This window comes from Apostichopus japonicus, chromosome 15 (genome assembly GCF_037975245.1).
Source record: "Apostichopus japonicus isolate 1M-3 chromosome 15, ASM3797524v1, whole genome shotgun sequence".
Taxonomy (NCBI): domain Eukaryota; kingdom Metazoa; phylum Echinodermata; class Holothuroidea; order Aspidochirotida; family Stichopodidae; genus Apostichopus; species Apostichopus japonicus.
In genome coordinates this window covers 5,227,668-5,252,318 of record NC_092575.1, presented here as the reverse complement: position 1 = coordinate 5,252,318, position 24,651 = coordinate 5,227,668, and the positions used below count along the sequence as shown (strand labels likewise).

Sequence of the window (24,651 nt, the reverse complement as noted above, 5' to 3'; positions counted from 1 at the left end):
TGTTGACCCAGTTGACCCAATTTCTGCACCACTGTACTTTCATTCGTGCTCTTCAACATGCAAGCCACAAGAAAAAACAGATCATGATTATAACAGGTCAAAAAAAGATGTTCTCCTGCTGCTTTTTGGCACTTTTCCTGAAATAGGAGAACATTTGAGCGGATTGATATAAACTCTAATAGGAGTATGCCACCTTAAGTATTACTGTTAGTGACTAGTCCTACGGAGATCGACTGCAAAAAGTTTGGACAGAACTGTAGTGTACAGTATTGTTACGAATGCAGGATTCTGCATCTGGGACGCAATCTTTTAGCCAGGGACGCAAAACCCTCAAATTTCTTCCGTCTGGCAAACATTTTTGGGGAAGCAAACACAAAGTACACACACTCACAGCTAGGCCTATGAAAAACGTAACAATTTTATAAATAAATATCTTTCTTCCTTACCAAAAAAACACAACTTCTTCTCAAAAGAACCAAAATTCTAATCGTTCGTACAGATGATTAAATTTTGTTTGAAATTAATTTATCATAACAATCAACCGCAAGTACAGAGTTAACAACATTTCCCTTACAGAGATTTGTATGCTAAAAATAGTCAATGGTGGTTTCCAAATTTCCTGTGAATTGATTGGCTAATATCCCTTACAGTTGTCTGCTAGAATGATTGTATCTATGTTGCTCAATGAGCACACAGGATGTTGATTAAATGCAAGTACTTGTAACTATTGAAACTAGTCTACGGCAAACTTCCCGATTCAGGAAGTTTTGGGGCACATTATAGACATAACTATAGGCTTCCGTTGCGCACTAGCCAATGTTCGTCGGGGGTCATTATAACTAAGTAATGTAGAGGTATTTTACAGTACGTGTGTTCATGGAGGACTGTATGGGCGATAGTTTTCTGAGCGGACGCAAACACTGTTAAAACGGTTTAACTTGTAGACTCATGGTTACCATAATGAGTGTAGAGTTATAGACATTTTATTTGGTGTTTGGCACTGTTCATGATTAATCATGTTGGGTTGCGGGAATTCTCTAGTAGTGAAAAATGATTTCTGTAATCGTTTCCGATCATTTCCAGAAACAGAGGGTAAGTCCAGGGTGAACTGTACAGCATGTACATTGCAGCGACATAAAATGAACATGCTGTATGCCCACATGCACAGTCTAGCACTGCATACAAGTTGTACTCCAGCTAGCTTATCGTACGTGCGTGCGGCCGTAAAGGTAGAAAGCAAGTGTGATCGTGGCCGCCAGGGTCTGTAGTGTACAACTTAGTATACTATACTTTACGTCACCATTATAATATCCACATTCTGTCTTTACTAGTAACGAAATATGCAATCTGCAAGTTAGCGATGCGAATTAAAGTGTAGGATTTTCGGACCAAAATGTTATTTATTTATATATTACGTTGTCTTTTATATGAACGGGAGGGGGGGGGGGGGGGCTAGCGATACCAACAAGATACAACATTATCTTATGCTAGATTTTGATTTAAAGAATAGGGATTTTCCTAATTTTGTCGAAGTGTTGAACACTTACGGCCAGTGACGGACTGGCCGCTCGGGCATTTGGGCAATGCCCGATGGGCGGTTGGGCTGGGGAGCCTGGTAAAATTTTCAACCCATTTTTACAGTAGTTAATAGAATTTAGACGGGCTGTGTAGAAATATATATTTTAACTCCGGGAATCAGTCATGTAAAGACTGTCTTCGATCTCTGCTGCTACAAGGTGTTCCTCAGGTTGAACCTTTTCACCGATGCTTACAAGAGCATTGTGCTTGCTTACAAGCTGCTGGTAACGCTACCTGTGTTACAAGTAGCATGTGAACGTTCTTTCTCTGCCTTGAAGAGACTCAAAAACCGTTTGAAGAAGAAATATGACACAAGAACAACTTGAGGCGTTCATATTGATGTCTGTGGACAAAAGGATCTTGGCCAAATTTGACACTAAAAATATCATTGATGTGTGGCTGCCAGAAGCAGCGAACTGCGTAGGCGTCTACTCTCGTAGACATGACATGTGCTCCTGTTATTGAACATATATATTTTAGTGGATTTAATTTAGTTTTTTTCAAAGAAATTTCAAGCATATTGTCACAAAATGCTTGAAAACTAATTAAAATCCAGTCTAAACATATATTTTAGCCTATTTTTGTTTACGCTTTTAACTTTCCTCAGTTTAATCAAGCGTTGTTTCTGGAAATTATTTGTGGGTCTTTTTAAAGTATTATTGTAACCTACAAAATTGAGAAACATTGCACCATTTTGCATCTAGGCATTCTTTAACTTAAAAATGTTTGAAAACTAATTAAAATTCAGTCTAAACATATATTTTAGCCTATTTTTGTTTACGCTTTTAACTTTCCTCAGTTTAATCAAGCGTTGCTTCTGGAAATTATTTGTGGGTCTTTTTTAAAGTATTATTGTAACCTACAAAATTGAGAAATATTGCACCATTTTGCATCTAGGCATTCCTTAACTTAAAAACAATCTCAACGGGGAGGGGGACACCCGCTCCCTTTAGACCCCTCCCCCAGGACGGCGATCACTAGTAAGTAACATATCAATGAATAATGGGCCGGTCTAGGTGGAAAATGCCCGGGCCGGTTAAGACCCAGCCTACCCTGCTTACGGCAAATGCTAGTCGTCTGTCGGACAACCTAAGCAGTGTTTTAGGTTGTCTGACGTGAGTTTTGTTCGTCTTGGACGTTTCGGATGACCCTTAAATTTGAGCTCCATCAAAAGAAGAAAACCAAAGTAGAACCGGTCGCGTTACACTATACATGATACCTATTTTTAAAAGAATAGTCCCATAAGATGGAGCCAGGGCACTAAAACCAAACAACTTGATTCACTCTCAACCACAGTCCCATTACATAGAGTCTGCAACCGTGTGTTCATGACGATGTTACGTAAAATGTGAATCACAAGACTGTAGTGTTACAAAGACGGTGAAGTCCACTCGGAAAGGTTAATATTTAAAAAAAAACATGATGATATCCAATAAGCCGAGAATGATCTCATGATCTTAACCAAGTCGACACTGTACAGTATCCGGAGCCTTTACAAAACTATCGTTACAATGTCGGCTTGATCACATAATTAATTATGAGTTGTGCACAACAGGGCAGATCCATTCCTGTATACGGGGGTTATCGCTACTACTTCAAATTTCCAATCAATTTTCGATATTCTTGAAATGGTGTGAAGTCATAACGCTATGCATCTCACATAAACTTGGATAATAAGAACGGCTTCATGAAATTATATCTAAGTGTAGTTAAAGATGTCATGGTAGAAATAATAAAAATATAGAAAAATGTTATTTATATTTAACGTGGGGGTACAATATGTGAAAAAAGTCAGTTATAAAAGTTATTCACAGTTTAACAGGAAAAATCTTACTTCTCCGATTGAGTCTGACCGTAGGTATAATTTTATTTAGTTGTACACCTCCCCTGCTGAAAATATTTTTACGAGGGCAGAGGAAGAGGGGGTGGGTTTGTCACTCGTCCACTTAAATTCTTGTCCGAGAATTCTGCTTTCAGCTCAATTGGACATCAAAATGTACTCATATTGCCCGTATGTACCTTGTTGGCTAATGGAAGAGTCCAATAATGTAATTTGACTCTAGTGATACTTGTGCACGCAGCTGCACATAGATGTAAGCGTGATAACCATTGTGTGCAAATCAACTTAGTCCAGCTTCCGGGTTCATACTTTTGATTCGTTGCAACTTTTACAACCCGAAAAGCAAGGATTCTTGCAACTCCTTAAAATAAAAGAAGATTTCCGAAAAGTCTACAGCAAAACTGTAAGTATTATATCATGGAATTGTTTTTGGGTGTTTCTTCGTTACATTTTTCACTACTGCCACGTTGCGTCAAAGAAGAGTCACGTTAAAGGAAGTCAGAGTATATTCTTGCAGACAAAATCACACATATAGGAGCCATTTTGTTTTCTCATTGTGGTCTATACACGAGTAACCTTTCCCGTTTTCATCCTGGTTAATATATAGTAGCTAGTAGTATGTATCCACCTGCAACATTATATGAAATAATGATGTAAAAATTGCGGTAGACGGTGCCAATTAGTTACTGTATGTGAGTGAACTATTAGCCATTCGCGAATGAGCTTACTGAGACCCGATACTGTCTTCTTTAGAGGCTTCTCGATATATGTCCTTCGACTTACATTAATGGGTATGTCTAGTGTACGGAAAGAGTGGAAGGGTAATCCACATTGACGACTTACACACGTGGCAAGACGTAAACAAAACCTGCATATTACCGTTTTGCCATGATCATCTTGTTAGAAAACTAAAAACAAATAGTAATTAAAAGTTCACGGCAAATTTAACCGCACTTAATCATTTAGGATGGATATTAAAATATCTCTTGAGCAGTAGCGAACGTTATGTCCTCTAGGAAACTGCAGATTGCGACAAAACCGACTCTGCATATAGTTCATTCAGTAGTCACAACAGAAACCGCGTTAGAATACAGATTAATTTCTTCCTTAACTTTCGGTGAACTGTCTTATAAATTATATATGTTTTTTTAAACGTTAAGCTGTCATATATGTAGTGCATTGGTGATATCGTAGTCTTTGTGCAATACAAGATAAGTTTGAACAGCAGACTCTTTGTTTACATTGCGCTTTCAAGCTCCAATGAGAATCATATTATGTTCGCATGTAGGCTACTTTAAAGTATACATCGGACAGTTCTACGAAGCCTAAGCTTCCCGGTTATACATTCTGTTCTGACATCGACTCCACCATGCTTCACCTTACGATGTTTCAAATACTTTCAATTAATATAAAAGAAGCTTCCTTTCACTGTAAAAGTGATTCGTGAATTTCATTTCAGCGATTTCGAAGAACGGTTTATGAACTGTAGTTGAGTGTGTGTTATGTGCAATGGTATGCACATGCCAACTTGGCATGGTAGGCTCTTCGCGCTGTGTGCGTTAGATTATAATAGGCAATTACCTGTGCGTGTACATGCGAGAGTGTATTTGTTGCGGAAATTGGGGTGCTTACTTCAAGTCGCTCGTTTTGACTATTTGCCCTCATTACGTCATTCACGAAAAAGGATGCGTTCGAAAAACGGTGCTTTTGGTGTGAAACTGGTGAATTTAAAACCAGATTTCTACAAGAAGAAAACGTCGAATGGGGACAATTTCCACATGGTTAAGAGAAAAAATAAGAACTATGAGAACAATGTATACAAATATTCCACCAGACAATTCCTTTAATAATGAGGTACAGTTGCGTCATAATTTGCTTCCTCAATATTAACAGACTGAAAACTTCGTAATTTCTTCTATTTCCTCCTGTTCCTTCGGTCTCAGAAACATATCACTTCACATGCAGTCAGTACCCAACGAGCGAGTTAATGAGCTCAGAGAGCAGTTTTGCTGTAGCCCCGTCCCAAAATTTGGTCAGACGTATGAAATTTCGCGAAACTGCTTGAGACTTATCCCTTTGGCTTTGATGTTTGAATAATGCAAAAGAAGGTGTCGCTAGCCACCATGACGCGGTAAGTTGGATCTCACAAAATTTATTTTTCGTAATAAAACAGTAATAATTTCTATTTTTGTCGTACTTTCTAATAAATTTCTATTGAATTTGGCACCATCTTTTCATGGTTCCAAAGTGTGCAATTGAATTTGCCGTGAACTTGACTTCGTAACAGGAGAAAAATGCATTTTTTTTTGTAAAATTTGCTATTGGAAATGCACAAGTCTTGTCAACTATCAATTTATTAACGTACGGTAATATACCGCGTTATGTAATGAAGTTGTAAGGACTTTGTGTTAGCTCTGCGTATATATGTAATGATGTACATTGCTTTAGCTCGTGGAAAAACCCAAGTTAATCTACATAGCCTAGAGTTTATGTACACACCTCATAGTCATTATATTAATGTACATGTAGCCCTGTGAATATGAGCAGAAAATGCTCATTTTCTTTCAACATATTATGCAAGCTCAAAAGATGAAGCGTGGCCTAGGAAAAAATTACCTCACACTAACCAGGGCAAAATACCACTCTTTTCCATGGTAAATTGTGTTACATTACCACATTTTGACTGGGATATTTTGATCCTCTGGATGCGGTATACCACATTTTTACCATAGTACCATACCACAATTTTACCATGGTTTTTATTACTTCCCTGACTCAAACTACACTATGTGTACTACAGCATTACCATAGTTTTACCCTAATTAACCACAATTTTAGCCTATAGCTGTACCAAAGTTTTACCCTAATTGTACCATAGTTTAACCCTAATTGTACCACAGTTTTACCCTAAATTTACCAGAGTTGTATTATACTTCATGCACAATAGTTTTCCCTAGTTGTTTTAATTATATTCAGTTTACCACAAGTTACCTTAAATTTTACCCATTGGTGGAATGAATCATCATTGGGCTAGTTGAAACGTACAAACAAAACAACTCATACTGTATGTCATGATGTTGTATGTATACATGATGGCATACTAATATATATGCATCAGATTTGGTCAATATGATGCAGTCAAAACATGCATGACAAGTTGACAACAATATAATGTTAAATAGTTTTACAGTATATGGTATGTGCAGTTTTTGTAAAGTAAAATAAGTATGTACCATAAATTTATTCTAGGGCTACTGTGGCAAATGTACCATGTTCTGCCCAACTGTAACCATAGTTTACTGCTGTAAGACTAGGGTACATTTGTTTGCTGGGAGCATATATAAATCCTTTCTCATACATTATACAGGGTGATATATTATGGTATTCATGTACTTTTAACTGTTCGACCAAACTTTTTACCATTCTTGGACTTGCCTTCCATTTAAAATTCCGTCCTACTGCTTTACCTAAAGTCATTTCATAGTGTTTAAAAGCTATGAATTGTTGTCTTGTTTATATTTTCTAAAAGTTTCATGCCTCAAATTTTTATGTTATATGAACGAGAAATAACGAGACGAAAACAAAATGTTGTCATTCTCAAAAAAAATTCTCTGACCGAAAGTCCCTCAAAGCTGAGCTCATCGTGGTGTCAGAGTGGCGACCACTGTCTTTCAGTGGGTGAACTAGAGCTTTGTATGGCCATTTTTAAGCCAAATTGCCCTCTCAGGTGTCATTTTTATTGCCTGTTGTATAACCTGCATGTTTCCACAAAACTATGTATGCTTGAAACTATACCAGTAAAGAGGCCTCTGTCTCGATACCATTAATGCTCCAAGGGCTGATTACTAGCAACCCCATGTACAATTTCAGGAGGGTGAATATGAAGGGGCAGTAGCAGGGTTTGTACTCTTTGCAGTAGCATGGCTTGTACTTGGAAAAGCACCAGCATGGGTTCATCTTCATGAGAGTCTCTAAATAAAATTATTGCTGTTGATAAGTGCGAACCAGTGTCGAGTGCCTGATTTCAGAGAGTAGAAATAAAAGTAGCGATTGTTACGATATGGCATTGCTTGTTTGTATTGTTATGTGTGGATGTAAGAAATGGATGTATTGGCAGTGAGTATTTCATGAAATCCAGGCGTCCATACATGTCGCTATCCAAATAGAAAAGTCATTTCACGGCCATGAATAGTTTCTTTTATCATTCGATATAAGCATGGAGTTCCATGATATTAGAAATTCAATCGCATTAGCCTTATATCACGCTATAATTAGTTAGAGCATTTCGCGCAATACATACCAACGTGAAATGAGACAGTCATCACTTTACTCGTAATCTGTATTCGTCACCTGTATTCGTGTGCGTATTTATTTGCCGTGAACTTGACTTCTTAACAGGATGATTTGAAGAGAAATGGACACTAATTCGTGGTAAAGGAGTTTTTCAGCGAATATACTAGTTTTCAAAATTGGAAATGATGATATTCATTCCCCCAAAAAATATTTTTATAAACAGTTCGAAAGTGGTTAATTTACGTTCGGAAAATACGGCCGAAATTCCCTTTCCACTCCTTTTGTGTGTCTTTTGTCAATAAGGATTGAATTAAACACATTACCTTCATCAAATTCAATTATTTCCAGACATATAAATTGGTTAATGATTGAGAAATTGACTTTTCAAAAATGATAAGTTTTTTACCTAATTAAATATTAATGAGGAGTGAAGTCAAGAATCCCCGTGCATATTCTACAAGAAAAGAAAGCACTTTTCGCAGTGCTGGGGACTGACTGCAACCTTATAGTACTACTATAATTATAGTAACATGGGTCTAGACCTAACTAATAGACGTGGTATAACAGACTAGCCTATGTAAGTTGTATCATCCAACTGTTACATTAAAATCATAACACAACGCCAGTTTTACCACAAAAGAAATATTGCAGATCTAGTATTGATTGTTCTAAATCCAACTGGCTTTTGTGCAAAACACCAGGTAACCAATAAAAAAAAAATCATCATTTGCTGCATCAAGGAGGCACAGACTGTGGTCATAACAAGCAATTTGGCAATAGTATAGGCCCACGGGCACTCGTAACGTTATCTATGAGTAATATTTTGAACGAATCGTGTCCAAATTCTTCGATTTTTGTCATCTTTTGGAAAAGCGTGCAGGTAGAATCCGTCTTTATTGGTGTTGGAGCAACCTTAAACCACACATTGGCTCGGCATAATTAACAGTTACGAGATAAGTTTACGTAAAAACTCCAAACACTAAATCTCAATTACTACAGAGCACTGCAATAGTGTAATGTTGTGTGTTCTCAGACGTTTCTGAAAGTAAACATAGCGTCCCGGGAATGCGCTGGGTTCCTCGACTGACGTCACGCCGCATTCCCATACATACAACAATTTTTAGAAAGATCGTTTATTCCTCGAGAATGACACAAATTGGGTATCATTGGAAAGCTACGAGTATTTATAAAACGATAATTCATATAAATCTGTCCATTTCATCCCCTCTTTCAGGTGCTCAAACATCTTCTAAATGATTTCTTATGTGGATGCATGGAGTACAAGACCCAATTGTTTTTGGTGGATGTTTTTATAGCCACGCACAGTAGACTGACCTGTGATTACCAGGCCATAGTGTAATTTTACATCAAAATATTTATATATTCTTCTTCAGTTTGGTCGTGAAATTTTCTGTGCCATCATATGACCATCATAAACAAATGAAAGGGACATTATTCTTTCGTTTCATGGCATTTCATGACAATTGAAGTGGTTCTACTAGCCAGCAAGCAGCGGTATTCCGGCAGCGCCCACATCGAGCCGATACAAAGTACTATACTAAACAAGGCAATTAGAAAATGATTTACTCCCATTAATTGCTTAATTTAACGCCTTGAAAATGTTTCTGCCATCAAATTACCATCATAAATGAATGCATGGGACATTATTCTTTTGTTTCATGACATTTCATGACAATTGGAGTTGTTCTACTATCAGCAGGGGGTGTATTCCGGCAGCGCCAACATCGTATCAATGTAAAGTACTACATTTACAAGGAAATAAGAAAAATAATTACTCCCATGAAATGTATAAAGCTCAAATGAGTTTAAACTGTACTTAAATTAGCAATATGGCTTCCACTCATATATATAGGATATGGTTACCATCAAAATGTACTAGCGTACTTTAATATTTTCAATTACCTGTGTAAAGAAGGGAACAAAGCAGAGCTTTTTTTTATAAAGTAACCTAAAGTCCTAGATTTCCCCTACAAAGTGACTTTACCGAATACAACTTTTCTAATTTTAAAGTGTAAATTTCGAAAACATGGGATCTCAATTTAAGAAAGTTTAGATGCAACTTACAAGGCCTGGGAAGTGCCATTTTGATAATTTAGGAGGCATTTTTGGCAACAACAAAAAACTTTTCTACTTTCGACCGATTTTAGTGCGTCGCTTATATATAATGTCATGATGGTCCCCTTTGGGAAATGGCTCACCTAGTACAAATTTCTTTAAAATAAGGCCTTAGTATATTCGCACACCAATGCACTATGTAACATTTGGACAGTAAATAATGTTTCTCGATGTCCCTGAACTGCCTCCCCCCCCATGGATTCTACCCAGGCTACGGCCCTGAAGTATCATTATTTTGTTGGGTTTTTATGTTCCGATAAAGTGAATGTGCCCAGATACCCAACAGTACTTTTAAATGTACTTATGCTACCGTATGTGTGCATGTTATGGACATCTATATAACAAAATTATTTCATTTTTGTGTACAAAATTTAAGTATGTTTACGTATTGGGTTTAGGTGTCAATTGTATTGATCATGATAAAGCAGGAATTTAGATCGAAATTACAAAGGTGACATTTTCATTGGCCCATCTGGGTCACATATATCTACAATTATATTGTTCTTTCCCAAACTGCACCGGTTTCTATTAGTGTCACATAAATCCAGACTTCTTTTATTTGAATAGTGAATCTGTTATATACGCTCGATATGTCATTACATTTATGGAATGGAATGAGACATTGAGTACCCTAATATCCCCTGAAGAAGCATATTCTCTTTCCTGTACTGGTTAAACCCTTATTTGAATAGGGAAACTGTTATAAGCTCGAGATATCATTACGCTTATGTAATGGAATGCGAAATTGAGTACCCTAATAGTTCCTGAATAAGCATATTTCCTTTTTTGTACTGGTTAAACCCTTATCTAATGTAAAAAAAAGTAAAAAATTGTCTTTTTGTTTACAGAAGATTGATGATGACAACATTTTGAAGCTGAGTCAAAACGGTATATTCACCGACCATCAATATATGCCTGTTTGAAGAGAAAGAAAATCAAAACTTGATATGTGGAATCCAACAAACTATATTCCAGAAACATGGAGTTGGCCAGAAGGCAACTCCAGACAAATGTCTGTGTCGAATAAGAAAGGTAAAGTTTGGCATTAAATAATTTGCATATTAGTATGTTGAATATATTATATATATATATATATATATATATATATATATATATATATATATATATATCAATATATATATATATATATACCACTAAATCCTACCTTTGGTCGACATATGTTAAAAGTTAACATTTGGTGGACAAAAGTTGTATATCGATATATATCTGTGAAAACACGTACGTGTAATTGAGTTAATGAATGCCGAGGCACACCTACGGAACCCCTTGGCCATTCCTTCATCTGTTTTCTTTTACTACATAGTCGGTTAGAAATATACACTTTTTGGGCCTTGGTTAGTGTCCACTAAGCGTTTCTTATATAAAGTGTGTATGATAGGGGGTCTTTGTATATGTTTACATTAAATCATTTCTAAGGGACAGTATAAGTCTACTTAAAACCCTCATTTTGAGTGGGCAAAGTTATATCTTCATAAAACTAATGAAAAAGTTGTGGTTGTAAAGAGTTTTGACTTATTTTAACCAAGATCTGGACATTACGGTTAATCATCGACCCTCTGATTGAATACCTTCTGTTGGACTACTACCACACGAAATTAAATCACCTCACCACAAATGATGTACTGGAATAGCATTTAATAGTTTAAATCTAACATGAATTTGTTAGAAAGACAGCATCGGCATTCGTCGAAAGGAATGTTTCAAATTTATAAATGGACATAGCTGAAAATAAATATAGTTATTAGTAACTAATATAAATTTATGCTGTATTTTTAAAGGACTCCACAATTGTCCACGAGTGTTGGAGGAAGGTGTGGTGAACTTGGTCCTTCCTCGAATTTCAAGAGATGAGGCCACTATGTTGGATCCATTTTGTTAAAGGGACAGTAGAAAGTCTGAGACGCAAGTCGTTAGGGGACAGAATTTCTCTCGTGAGGTCTAGAGTATCGACCTTTTTAACCCCTCCTCATCCCTCCGTGAATAATATACAAAGTGGTGTTTAGCAGACTGTTAGCCAATAAAATCATCTGAAATTACGTCTTAGCCTGCTAAGGCAGAAATTTCCCGAAAATAAACTTGTAGTTATTCCTGTGTACTCAGTTCCGCAATAAAAAAATCTTTCACTAGTTAGTGGTTTAGCATTAGTGAACAATAGTCTTCAGACGTTGCTTGCTGTCATAATGACAACCAAAATAACCATGGATGATTAATTTTAGGAAATGTGTTTTGGTATTTTCGTTTTATGTATTCCTATAGTTACAAACTTCAGCCTGTGGAGAGATACCTGTTCAGTCATAATTGCGATGGTGATGGTTTGGTCCTAACTGAGATTACAGGGAAATTGCACATATTGTTCCCTAGACCTGATAATGGATTTCACACTTTATTCAACATAAAATGAACTTCACTGAAATAATTCCAATGCAATCTAGACAAAAGATGGGCTTTGAATGCAATGAGCTTGGTTGATGGTATTGATTGCAGGAATATAGAGCGATATTCTGCATGTCAATTTTCTCCAAAGTCGTAAATGGAGAGTGGATTTTTTTATGTGGCGAGAAATTCCCAAAGGGCCGGGTTGACTCATTAAATTTTTTGTCGAGAATTAATTTACACAATATTGGGCTCATGAAATGATACAATGTGATAAATACCATACACACACAATACAAGCAACCAATCATTAAAGTAGGTCCTGTCTTTTGCAAACAAAATTATATTACTTTCTCTAAAAACATTGCAAACAAAATTATATTACTTCCTCTAAGAAACAAGCAAGCATACCATGCAAAAGTAAAACAAGGAATTAGGCAGACAACCATACAAACAACTTTTCTCCCATTTTGAAAACAACAAAAACAACAATCATGATCAGGAATTTCAAGACAGTTGAAGTTTGAAATACCTACAGAATACCTCCACTTTTTCTTATGTCAAAAATAAATGAGTGTGAATACATTTTGATCTTAGTGATCTTGAACCGAGAGAGAAATGTATTTCTTATAGTTAAGTTGACTAGCCTAGCTACTTCAGCACAGTGCTACAGCAATATACTGTGCGGCAGTTACGAGCTCTCCGATGGTGAGGAATGGCAACAAGTATAGCTATTATTATTTCTACTATTTCCAGTTTTTTACTTATGACAAACAAACAGCCCCCCCCCCCGACGAAATGACGACGACGTGATTTGATGTAATGATGTCATACTTATGTGCAATGACAACATAAATGTATGCAGCAGCTACGTAAAATAGTATAACAACGACGCAAAATATACATTAACATGATATATCCGTATCCTACTTTTTGAACTGAATTCTATCATTTGAACCAGATCCGAATAAGCGGTTCTGATTTGAGCCAGGGCCCTTACCGTCTACGAACATATATTTTTCGATGACACAAATACAATGATTGATCAGTATCAATATTTAAAACAGCACCAGTTTTAAGAAGAAAACTGTGCGTACTATAACTATTGATTGTGCTAAGAGAGGTAGAGCGCATTTTCATCTGAAAATCCAACACAAAAACGCTTTGAAATGTAACTAAATATTTTGCATTAACATCAGCTAATCATCCTTGAAATAAACTGTATGATTTAAGAAGTAGACCAGTGTCGCAACCAGAGCGGCTCGGTCGGAAATATGCCCCCTCCCCCGCTACCACCATCGTAGCTGTCAGTGTGACTGCGTCTCGTTCACGTAGTGTGTAGTTTATCCTAGTGCATGCGGTGGGTTGAAATTCTAACATATAAAGTCAAGTAAACTTATATAATATTTAAGCTGACCAGACGTCCCGAAGGTTTTCTAAAAACCTCCATAGTATACCTTAATAACCTCAAAACGACTGAATATACATGAAACTCGTATTTAAACATACTCTGACTGTTAGACCCTAAGCCTATAGCGTATATATTTTTTTCATTTATCCTATAGCTTTGAGACCTATTGCTAGCTTATGAGCCTGAGGTTGTTGTATGTTTCTTCCGACAATAAAAAATATATATTATACAAGTTCAGATAACAGCAAAACTCACTCCTACTCTTTCGAAATTTTAAAATTATATCTTCCCCATATCCCAATTCTCGAAGAGTTGCTTCCATTTTCGATAGTTGTGTATTTAATTCCAATCTCGTGTTGACTATTCAAACGATGATTCGGTGGGCTGAAAAAATAACTCCCACTAGGATATCAAATCCGTATACCGAGACGGCTCTGGTCGAAAAAGTAGAAGCGCGCCATCCCTTTCGTTGCATGATATCACGTCAAATGAATTTATGCCGTTGGATTAAAAGTTGTTGTTTGAAAAGCTGTCATCGTAGTGATCTACTACGTCGATGTATATCTTTATTAGTTAAGTGAAATGGCGCCGTCTTTTCTGTTCTAAGCTTGTTTTCAGTGCAGTTTGCGTAGGCTTCACGTATGTTTATGTTGTTATCATATGCGGTTTACCCGTCAATACAATAATTAACGATGACATTAAAGATAAAAAAATGATGTTAATGTATATTTTTGCGTCGTTGTTATACTATTTTTAGTAGCTGCTATATACATTTATGTTTGTTATTGCACATAAGTATAACATCATTACATCAAATCACGTCGTCGTCATTTGAATTTATATAGTCATCAATGTAATAATCGTTGTTGTTTGAATTTGCCCTTTTTGCGTTCGATACAGAACCCCATTACATGCTGCTTTAACACACGGAGGTACACATTCAAACATTCCCAAAGGAAATCATGCGTATTCCCATAGAAAAGAGTGTTCCAATCTCATTATAGCATGCATTCAATACTGATAAGGAAGATTAAAAGTCTCTTTGAGGAGCTATGCCATCAGGATGTCAGTACAAGAGATCTAAGAAAATTGGCAGTCGACCATATTGGGGGCAATGCAGAATATATCATATGCAACACAAGGTTTTGAAGCAGTCTACTTATTTTGGCTGGGTACCTTCTAGAGTGTTGTTTTGACTCGCCCCTATGATGTCGGAGTATTAGATCACACTGATAAAATGGAAATATATACCATACTGTCAAGTAGCCTTGCACTCACATCAGGATAAGATAAGGAAGATTAAAAGTCTCTTTGAGGAGCTATGCCATCAGGATGTCAGTACAAGAGATCTAAGAAAATTGGCAGTAGACCATATTTTGGGCAATGCAGAATATGTCGTATGCAACACAAGGTTTTGAGCAGTCTACTAATTCTGTCTGGAGGTCTTTCTAGAGTACTGTGATGGCTCACCCCTGTGATATCGGAGTATAAGATCACACTGATTGCACGCACATGTTGCCTAGAGTAACTGACATTAAGACCCAGCATGAACTGTCACTTTCCAGAGACCAGAAATGAAAATATTTTTATTAGGAAAAATCAAAACATAATTTTTCTTTTAAGTTGACTTTTTCAATTTAAAACAATTACAAGGCAGTGAAAGTTAATTTTTAAATAACCAAACTTAAACCTACCAAATAAATTTATATAGACCCACTTGATAACAGAGAATTAAAATTGCCTCTTATGCAAGACCATAAATGAAAATGCTTAAAATATGCAGCTCCAGATATAAGTTAAAAATATTTGTTTTTTCTACAACATAACTTCTGGAAGTACCATGTAGCAGTTTAGTTTAATATCCTGGCAGTGGGAAAAACAATGATAGAGACACAAACTTAACCTTCTTGAAGGTGAGTTAGAAACTTGACAACACATTTGGGGATGTATGTGATCACTGTACATTCAAATGTGCATTGGAAGTTAAATATTACAATCTGTCTTTTATATCTTTGTGGAGTCCACGTAATGGCTCGGTTTTTACTATGGAGTGTTGACCAAAGTATACATGTAGCTATATGTATATATATAAATATATATATATATATAAATATATATATATATATATATATATAAATATATATATATGTATATTTATATTTATATATATGTATGTATATATGTTCCGCTCAATTTACCGATCTGCGCTATCTTAAGATTGCGCTGCGCGTTCTTAGGATCCTATAATTGCGCACCGATCTTAAGATTGCGCAAGGCCCGTCTTGCGCGTTTTATCGATATGGCGCTATCTTGCGAATGAATGAAGACGAATATCATACATTGTATGATCCTGTAAACTTGAAATTATCTATATATTGTATAAATGTTGCCAGCCACTACATTGAGAATTCCAATGTCTTTAGTTTTTATGTGTTGTGCTGTAAATAAAGAACCTGTTAATACAATTGACAGGATTTATTTTTATTACATGAATTTCTCAAACTCTAATCATTGACAGGATGTGTTTTAATAGATCCTTAAACAGAGAGGACATCGATTAATAAGAATGATGAAATCCGACTGAAAAAGGAGACTGGTTGCTGATCTTCTTTAGTGTGGTACTTTAGTAGTGTCACAGTTCAACCTGAAAAACTAATGAATAATACTTAGAACATGCATGAAATGAGACAAAATTGATCCCCATCATAAAGGAAATCAACATGCCCAATAAAAACTGATGTTTTAGAGGGACTCTTTTTGTAGGCTATACAACTTTTACTACGAAATGAAGAAAAATAAATAAAAAGAAACCTGCCTATAGCCGTCCCTTTATGTACTTATTACAACTACGAACTGACGTGAATTATCTCCACCTTGGCATCCCATAGGATTGATGATGACGTCAGTTGAGTGTTGCAGAAAATTAATGAGGTACCGACACCATCATTTGATTCAGATACTCCATACAGCTACGATCGCAAGATCGCGCAGTATCGATGAAACGTGCAAGACGGGCCTTGCGCAATCTTAAGATCGGTGCGCCATTATAGGATTTCAAGATCGCGCAGCGCAATCTTAAGATAGCGCAGATCGGTAAATTGCGCGGAACATATACATATATATATTTATATATATATATATATATATATATATATATATTCAAACATTTGGAATGTCCATTGACGAAGTCAGTAGTTCCTTGAAGCGAAATGATGGCAAAGATGGGAAATTGATCATAACTTTGCTAAATCATGGTTATAATGCATGCACATACATACAGGACATGGGAGCCACTTCAGTTCCCTTTCGTTCAATTCATATCTACCATGTATGTCATAGTGAGTCATGTTTCGTTGCTTTGAACGAACACAAATTGTGTTGAGATAACGTTAACTATCAGTGGGTATCTTACTTCTCTTTTAAAGATTCAATTAGTAATGCTGTTCCCCTGTGCCTTCCAAACAACTACACTTGGGATTCCGTCACAAAGAAGATTTCTGTCGACAAGACGAAGCCACGGAAAACACTCACTGTGTGTAAGGAAGGGTTGGAGTTGCTTCAGAGGCTTAAAGATCAACTGCTTGTGGTGTTGTGCATTGCTGGTCCAGCAAGGTCCGGAAAGTCATTTTTCGCATCTCAACTTCAAGAAGATGTTAACTTCGATGTAGGTCACGGCGCCGGGTCTCACACTATAGGTATATGGATTGGTGTTGGAGCAAGACCAATCCGTATTGGAAATGATGAAGCAAGAGTGGTTATACTAGATGCGGAAGGGCTGGGTGGGGTAAACACTGATAGTAATGATACCGATGCAAAATGGGAACATAAAATATTTTCTCTGTGTGTGCTGCTTAGTTCGTACGTCATATACAATAGCAGGGGACCTCCCAATAACGACGAATTAGATAAACTTGGATTTATTGCCGAGTTTAGTCGTTCCATCCTTCGTGAGAAGCAGGACGACGTAGAGGAACAAAAATCACCGAGAGAAGGTTTTGATCAGTTTGGACCAGATTTTCTTTGGTTATTTCGAGATATTTTCAATGGACCAGAAATTAATGGAAAATCGTGCGATTGGACAGATTATGTCAACAAAAAAGTACTGGTTCTTAAGCCAAACGAGCCAGATAAAAATAATATTCGAAAATCGATATCATCAACATTTAGAAAAATCCGAGCCGCTGATTTACCTCCCCCGACCACAGACTCAAACGCGATTAAAGATTTATTGGCGAAGGAAAATAAAGACAAAATACGCCAAGATTTTTTCCCTAGAATTCAAAATGTAGGGAGAACAATTTGGTCTTCTGTAAAAATAAAGACTATTAAAGGAAGTAAACTCACTGGACAGCAGTTAATTGATATTTTATCACATGTTGTTAACAGTGTGAACAGCGAGTGCGACAAACTTGATGTCACCAGTATGTGGGATAGTATTGTAAATGAAGAAATGCGACATTACATACAAAGTGCGTTAGATTTATATAAGGAGAAAATGGAACAAGTCGAACTTCCTGAGAAAGAGGAAACATATTTGAAGCGTCATGAGTCTACGAAGTCTTCTTCAAAGGTTCATTTTGAGAGAGTTACGACCCGCTTTGATAAAGATATTTGCTCAAGTCAATTACAAATTTTGTGCGATAAAATTGAAATTGAATTTAATAATTCATTAATGATAAAAAATGAGCAAGCTTCATTAATTTTCAATAAAAAATTGATTACAGATCTGGAGAATATCTATTTCAATAACCTTCCGGCAAAATCCAGTTGTATGCAACTGAAAACTGCTAATAAGGAAGTTAATGATTTTTACAAAAAAGGGGCCAAGGGTCCGAAAGCGGGACAAGTGAAAAGCGAAGCACAGTTGCTGCGTGATCAGAAAATAGACATCATGAGAACGGAATCATTGATTGATGCCGAGCAGAAATCATGTGAATTATTTGAGAAGTCTCTAAAAGAGGCATTGGAAGGGGAACCCCTAACCTTAAGCGAGCTTAATGCTCTGAAGGGATCTTGTATCAATGGTTGCTTAAATAACTTTAGAAAAGCATCATGTGATGATGTGGATTGCATCCATTGTATCAAATGTAAGCAAAGTCTTCACCAAAAGGTAGAAAGCATATTTAAAGAATGCTCATCAGAATGCTACGATCAATCGGCAAAGGCATGTCAATGTTTGATTAACGAATTAATAACAAGAATGTTACTACCCTTCCTGATAAAAATTGATTCACATAACTATAGTGATTTTCGAAATTTAAAAGATGAAATATTGGCCCAGTACGACAGAGAAGCTAAAGGACCAGCAAAGGGAGACCTAATGGGTACGTGTACGAAGACAATAGATATGCAAAAAGAAGGGATACAGCTTTTGATAATGCAAAGCGCATTGAAAAGTGTGTATTGTGAGTACACACGAACTTTAAACCAAACTGCAAAATCTGATCCATGTGAAGATGAAGAATTGGACAGAAGGCAAGCTTTAAAGTACACGGAAATAACCTCTGCATTTGGAGTGAAGTGCGAAGGCATTGATAAATCAAAGGTAGAACCATATCAGTTAAACTTGGAGGACGTGATCAAACACTTTACAAAATTGATAGCAAATGAAAATAAAAGTAGGTCTATCAATCTATGCGAAGATCTGGTCACAAGCCTATCAAGGGAATTCCATGACGGCATATTGCAAACACACATTCCTGAAATACTTCGCGAAACGGAATGTAGTCAATGCAGCGATCACTTACGAAAGGCGGAGAAGTTTAAAGATAAAATACTTACTGATTATGAACAGAAAGCATGTGGTCCAGAAAAGGAACGTTTTCAGCAAAGCTTGAACGAATATCTTGAAATTCACTTGATTATCGTTAAGGAAGCGGTAAATGAAATGATTTTGAAGACAGTTCTGCAACATCATTTTTACCAGCTTGATACAATTAAACAGAAGTATCCAATTAATGAAACAGAGCTACGAGGCGCAATCAGTGAAACTAATAAGAACACGGAAAAAGAGTTTATCGATGCACAAAAACAAATATCTCTACCATTTGTTGGTTGCCGCAAAGATATTTTGTCGATCATCTTAAATTTCGACACAATACAACTCGTAGAAGAAAATTACAAACTGTCGATGAAGCAGTTAGATAGCATTTGCAAAGATATTTCATTAGAAAGTCGAAAGAAATTTGAAGAGTTAGTTTTGAGTGGTGAAGCGGATACTGCAAAATTTGTTCATATAAGAGGTGATTGCATAAAAGAATTAGAAAAAAGTGGAAAAGGTGTATTGAAGGATCATTATAAGAGCATTCTTCAAGGTAATGTTGATCTGGAGATACGAATTGCGCACACTACCATTGCCGATAATACAGTTAAACGCATATTTGCAGATTGCAGAACATCCATAGAAAACTTGGTACAAAGAAATCCACGTGAACAGGACGACCTTGAATATGATATTGAGAGGGTAAAGGCAGATGCTAGAGAGAAGATTGAAAACTTACAAATAGAAGTTGCAGAGGCAAACCTCACAGGAACAGAGGAAATATTAACAATTGAATTGAAAGACACTATATGTTATGTGGTAGGTAAGAATTTATGTATATCGTCTGAAAAATGTGCTGCACAACTGCTGGAAGTATTGGAAGAGCTTAAAGGTTATTGTGAGAATTTTCTAGCATCTGAAACATCTGTTATCGATAACCTACGTCATTTAAAAGATAAATTCCTACGTAAATTTGACGAAGTTGCAATAGGACCAGCAAAAGCAGATGACAGAAACAAATTAGCCGACGGAATCGTTGAAGAGGTTGATAGAACGTTTGTACTGTTTGCAAAAGCAAAGTACGGACAAATACTCCGTGAAGAAATCCAACAGTTTCAGTTTGAAGATCTATTGAAAAATCCGGATCCAGAGAGCATAGGGAAATTGGTCCAACTCTTAAAAAATAAAGTTGATTATATTCTAAACACATACCCTACGTTGGAAGAGACAACTAGAAATAATCTTACTAGAGATTTAGAGGAAAGTATCAATCGCAGCTTGCTGAAAGAACTAGCAACTGTCTATGAAGAAACAATTAATCACTTGAAAGACCGTGGTATCCTTGAGGAAGATGAACTTAAAGATGAAATAAACACAGCAAAAGGAATTTTTGATATTCATATACCGCGAATTCTTGGAAATGATTATGACTTACCCGAAGAATTACAAACATTCATCGATACGTTAGAAAGAAATCTCCAGCAGGACAATTTCCAACGTTCACGCATAAGCTGCCAGAAAACCTTTCAAATGCTTTTCCAGTATAATTGGGATTATCTCACGAAAGGGTATTTTAGAAAATTTTATAATGAGAAAAGTGAAGGACCTGCAAGGCAAACGGTTTGGGATGAAAATGAAGAAAGAGTTGATGTATACTACAATTCGTATAAAGTTATGTTCAGAAAGATGTGGGCACCTTTGAAATATTTAAATCATAAAGTTTAAAATAATGATATATACCCAGAGAGTTACTATAAGTAATATAAGATACAACTTGACAGTTATTGGTTCTGTCGGTGCATCTTTATTCGAATTGTTTTCTGATCATTCGGCCGGTATATATATTTAGTAAACTTACCATCATAGATAATATTGTGTACATTTCGTTCCAATAAAAAATCATTCATAACGTAAAAACATGTTTCAAGGAGGACAACCATAAATTGCCAGAAAACCATTGACTTGCTTTTCCAGTACAATTGGGATTATCTCAAAAAAGAGTATTTTAGAAAAATTTATGAGAGAAAATGTAAAGGACCTGCTAGGAAAATGGTTTGGAATGACAATAAAAAATATGATTAAACAACGATTCGAATATTCCCCTCTGCAGACAGGTGTTGTCCCTCATGAAATACTCTTTGTATACTGAAGTTTAAAATGAGGATGTTTACCCAGAGATTTACTATCAGTTATATGAGAGGCAACTTAACAGTGGTTGGTTCTGGCAGTGCATCTTAATTTGACATGTTTACTTATCATTCGGCCGATAGGTATATTCAGAAAGCTCAAGCTTTGGTAATTACCGTCATAGATTATATTATGTACATAACGTTCAATGTTTGGTTCTTCTCAGCACCAGTACCTTATGATGCAATTGGATGCACACAAATGTTTGCAAATAATCGAATAATCATTGACATCTTGAGATATTGTTGATACATGGCAGTTAGATTATGATGGGTTAAAGTCATCCGAGGTACTGGTTTTATAGCGGATCATGTTCTAAAAACTGTAAAAATCTTAACACGGTAAAATTTTCTACCTCACTCAATAACATTGGTGTCATATTTCAATTGAAACTGAAAATTATATAGAACGTTGCAGCGTTAATTTAAAACGTTCTGTAATATAAAAGGACGTAACATGACATTTAAATCATATATAATCATTCATCATTTTTTATTGCCCGGTTTTTACTAGGATAACAGCTGAATGCAATTTTTATTACATATAGTTGCTGTTTAGTTGTTTGGTTTTCGTGCCCATGCTCTATCTTGAGTGTCTTTCTTTACAACCTGGCTCTATCTTTGGTTATTTTTTTTTATATAGCCGGTCTATTTCCAAGGGACTCGTGGTACACATTTTAAGTAACATCGTTCCTTTAAGCACCAGTAACTTATGCTGCACATGCTGCAAATTCAGCTGTAAATTCAGTGACGATTAAATTTGCAAATGATTGAATAATCATTGATAACTTGAGATATAGTTCGTACATGGCAGGTATACATTTGATGGCTTTAATTAATATGAGGTTTTTTTTTTTTTTTGTGAAGCATGCACATATAACACTGTAAATCTCTTAACACGGTATCAGTTTTATACCTCGCTTAATTACATTGCAATAAAGAAGGGCAATAAGATATATATAGCAGGGTTAATTAACGTCGTTCACCTTCCTCTCTGTAAAATAACAGGACGTTAAAGGACCTTAAAACCCTACATTATCATTCACTTCTTGCCTGGTTTGTACTAGGATTACAGCTGAATGTAATTTTAATTACATATAGTTGTTGTCTAGTTGTTTGTTTTTCGTGTCCGTGCTCTATCTTGGGTGACTTTACTTACAATGTTTGCATGTCATGATCATACGTTTGAACTCTCGATTTGAGGGGGAATAGGGTTGACATTGAATCAAGTTGTGTGGGATTTTGTATCGAAGCTTTATCTTTGGTGTTTTTATTAATGACCAAGTTAACTCGGCCCTTGGGTAAGATCATGTTTATAACCGATCTTTTCCCAAGGGACTCGTGGTACCCATTTTAAGTAACATCGTCATGAGCACACGGTGACAGTTTCGATGGAAAAGGACTGGGATTAAGACCCAGTTAAGTCGTTTGGTGTTCTTGCCCATGCTCTATATCGGGTGACAGAATTAGAGGATATTAATGATGCTCTTGTTTGGTACTCTGTGGATAACACACGCTATAAGGTAGACCTATATCAATATTAATAAATAAATCTTGCAAACAATCGATCATTTTGTGAAATTTCTCACGTAACTTAAGAAAATATATTTTGTGTGCATTTATCCAGCCCGACAAAAGGGTATACGTACGTGTGAAGGACGCAAGCTAACAATTATATATACATATTATTCTTTTCAAGTTCTTGTCGCAGCATTTGTTTTAAAATACCACTGTTGAAACCAGTAGACAGTTGTGACCAGTATTGACACCAGTGGTGATAAGTAGTTATTACAACTGATGTAATATTATGATTACAATTTTAAGACGCATGTTTTTCTGTTCTTCTGCAAACCAGAGAACACTTTAACCTAGACTAGTTACGTTTCAATAGCAGAATGTTTTTCTTGAATAAAAAAGAATAAATCGAGGTATAGCTTTGTTATTTATTTAACGGTTTAGACTTGCTCCTAGTTATAGTAGCAACTGCTTAGTATAACTATGTTAAATACGAAAAAAAACTTTGTACTCGAGTACTCAAGTACTGTGGTAGAATTCTTGTAAGGGGTTAGCGTGGTTTCCAAGGGCAGCTGGTTACTTTATATAGTTGACTGTATATTGAATGTATAACTTCTTATATCCTTCTAACATTATATCTCACTATATATTGACAAAACACAGTTCGTTAAATAATTGTAGAATGTAATCTTTAATTATATGTACAGTTATTAATTAAATAATTATACCAATAATTATTGTAAGTTGACGTAATCGGTGTCTCATACTAAAATCACCGTATTTTCCCTATGATATAGTTCTTGAAATGATGGTTCTACAGAACCTAATCGTCTAGTTTGTTGCACAAATCTGCACTGTGTTGGAATGTGAACTGCATGGCTGCTACTCCTCATGTATAAGAGAACTATGAAGAGATTTAAAGAATTGTGGAAAGTTTGTGCACAATCTTGTCAGCAGCAACGAAACTGGTGGGGGATATCCTATAGCTGCAAAGTTCGAGAAAGAATTTAAAGTGATACTAATTATCATAGGTCGGTTCATAACGAGTCACCTCAATACGTCTAACAAGATGAATGCATAATTGTGCATTCCCAAAGTTCCAGTATTTTAGTATATGTCAGCGGTACAAAACCAAAAAATCGTTTCCACTCTAAACGACAGGGCACTATACTTACAAAATGAGAACTTCATAAACAACAAAACGCCTCTAACAAATTTTGAGAAGGGTATTTTGTTTTACCATAAATGGGGAAAATACTCATGTATGAAAGGGGATGTATTTTAGGTTGTTGCGCTCCCTGTCCCCCTACCGTGGGGCAAACTAAAATAGAGGAGCGAAAGGAATCTTTACACGGAAACTCGAGAGCTAGACAATTTTTGCGCAACTTCATACGTTTTGACTATGTTTTGTAACAGTAATTAACTTCAGTAATAAGGACATTTTCCTCTTATACCATTTTATGCTTACTGTATTGCTTCCTGATTATGTATTGCTTTTTTTTCAGTTTACACATGGACTGAATAAACTCTGCTTAAA

At 36.0% G+C, this 24,651-nt stretch overlaps 1 protein-coding gene across 2 annotated transcripts; it reads left to right on the top strand.

Moving 5' to 3' along the window:
• The first annotated feature begins 3,662 nt into the window (after positions 1 to 3,662).
• LOC139981298 (uncharacterized) lies at positions 3,663 to 24,300 on the top strand. Of its 2 annotated transcripts, XM_071993559.1 has the most exons (4): positions 3,663 to 3,821; positions 5,362 to 5,549; positions 10,696 to 10,879; positions 17,078 to 24,300. In XM_071993559.1, exons 3-4 carry the CDS (start codon positions 10,795 to 10,797, stop codon positions 21,136 to 21,138), a joined length of 4,146 nt encoding a protein of 1,381 aa, XP_071849660.1. In that variant the 5' UTR covers positions 3,663 to 3,821; positions 5,362 to 5,549; positions 10,696 to 10,794; the 3' UTR covers positions 21,139 to 24,300. The 2 variants fall into 2 exon arrangements, with proteins under 2 accessions (XP_071849660.1, XP_071849661.1); XM_071993560.1 differs by lacking the exon at positions 5,362 to 5,549 and having other exon boundaries at positions 3,664 to 3,821.
• Positions 24,301 to 24,651: the final 351 nt, after the last annotated feature.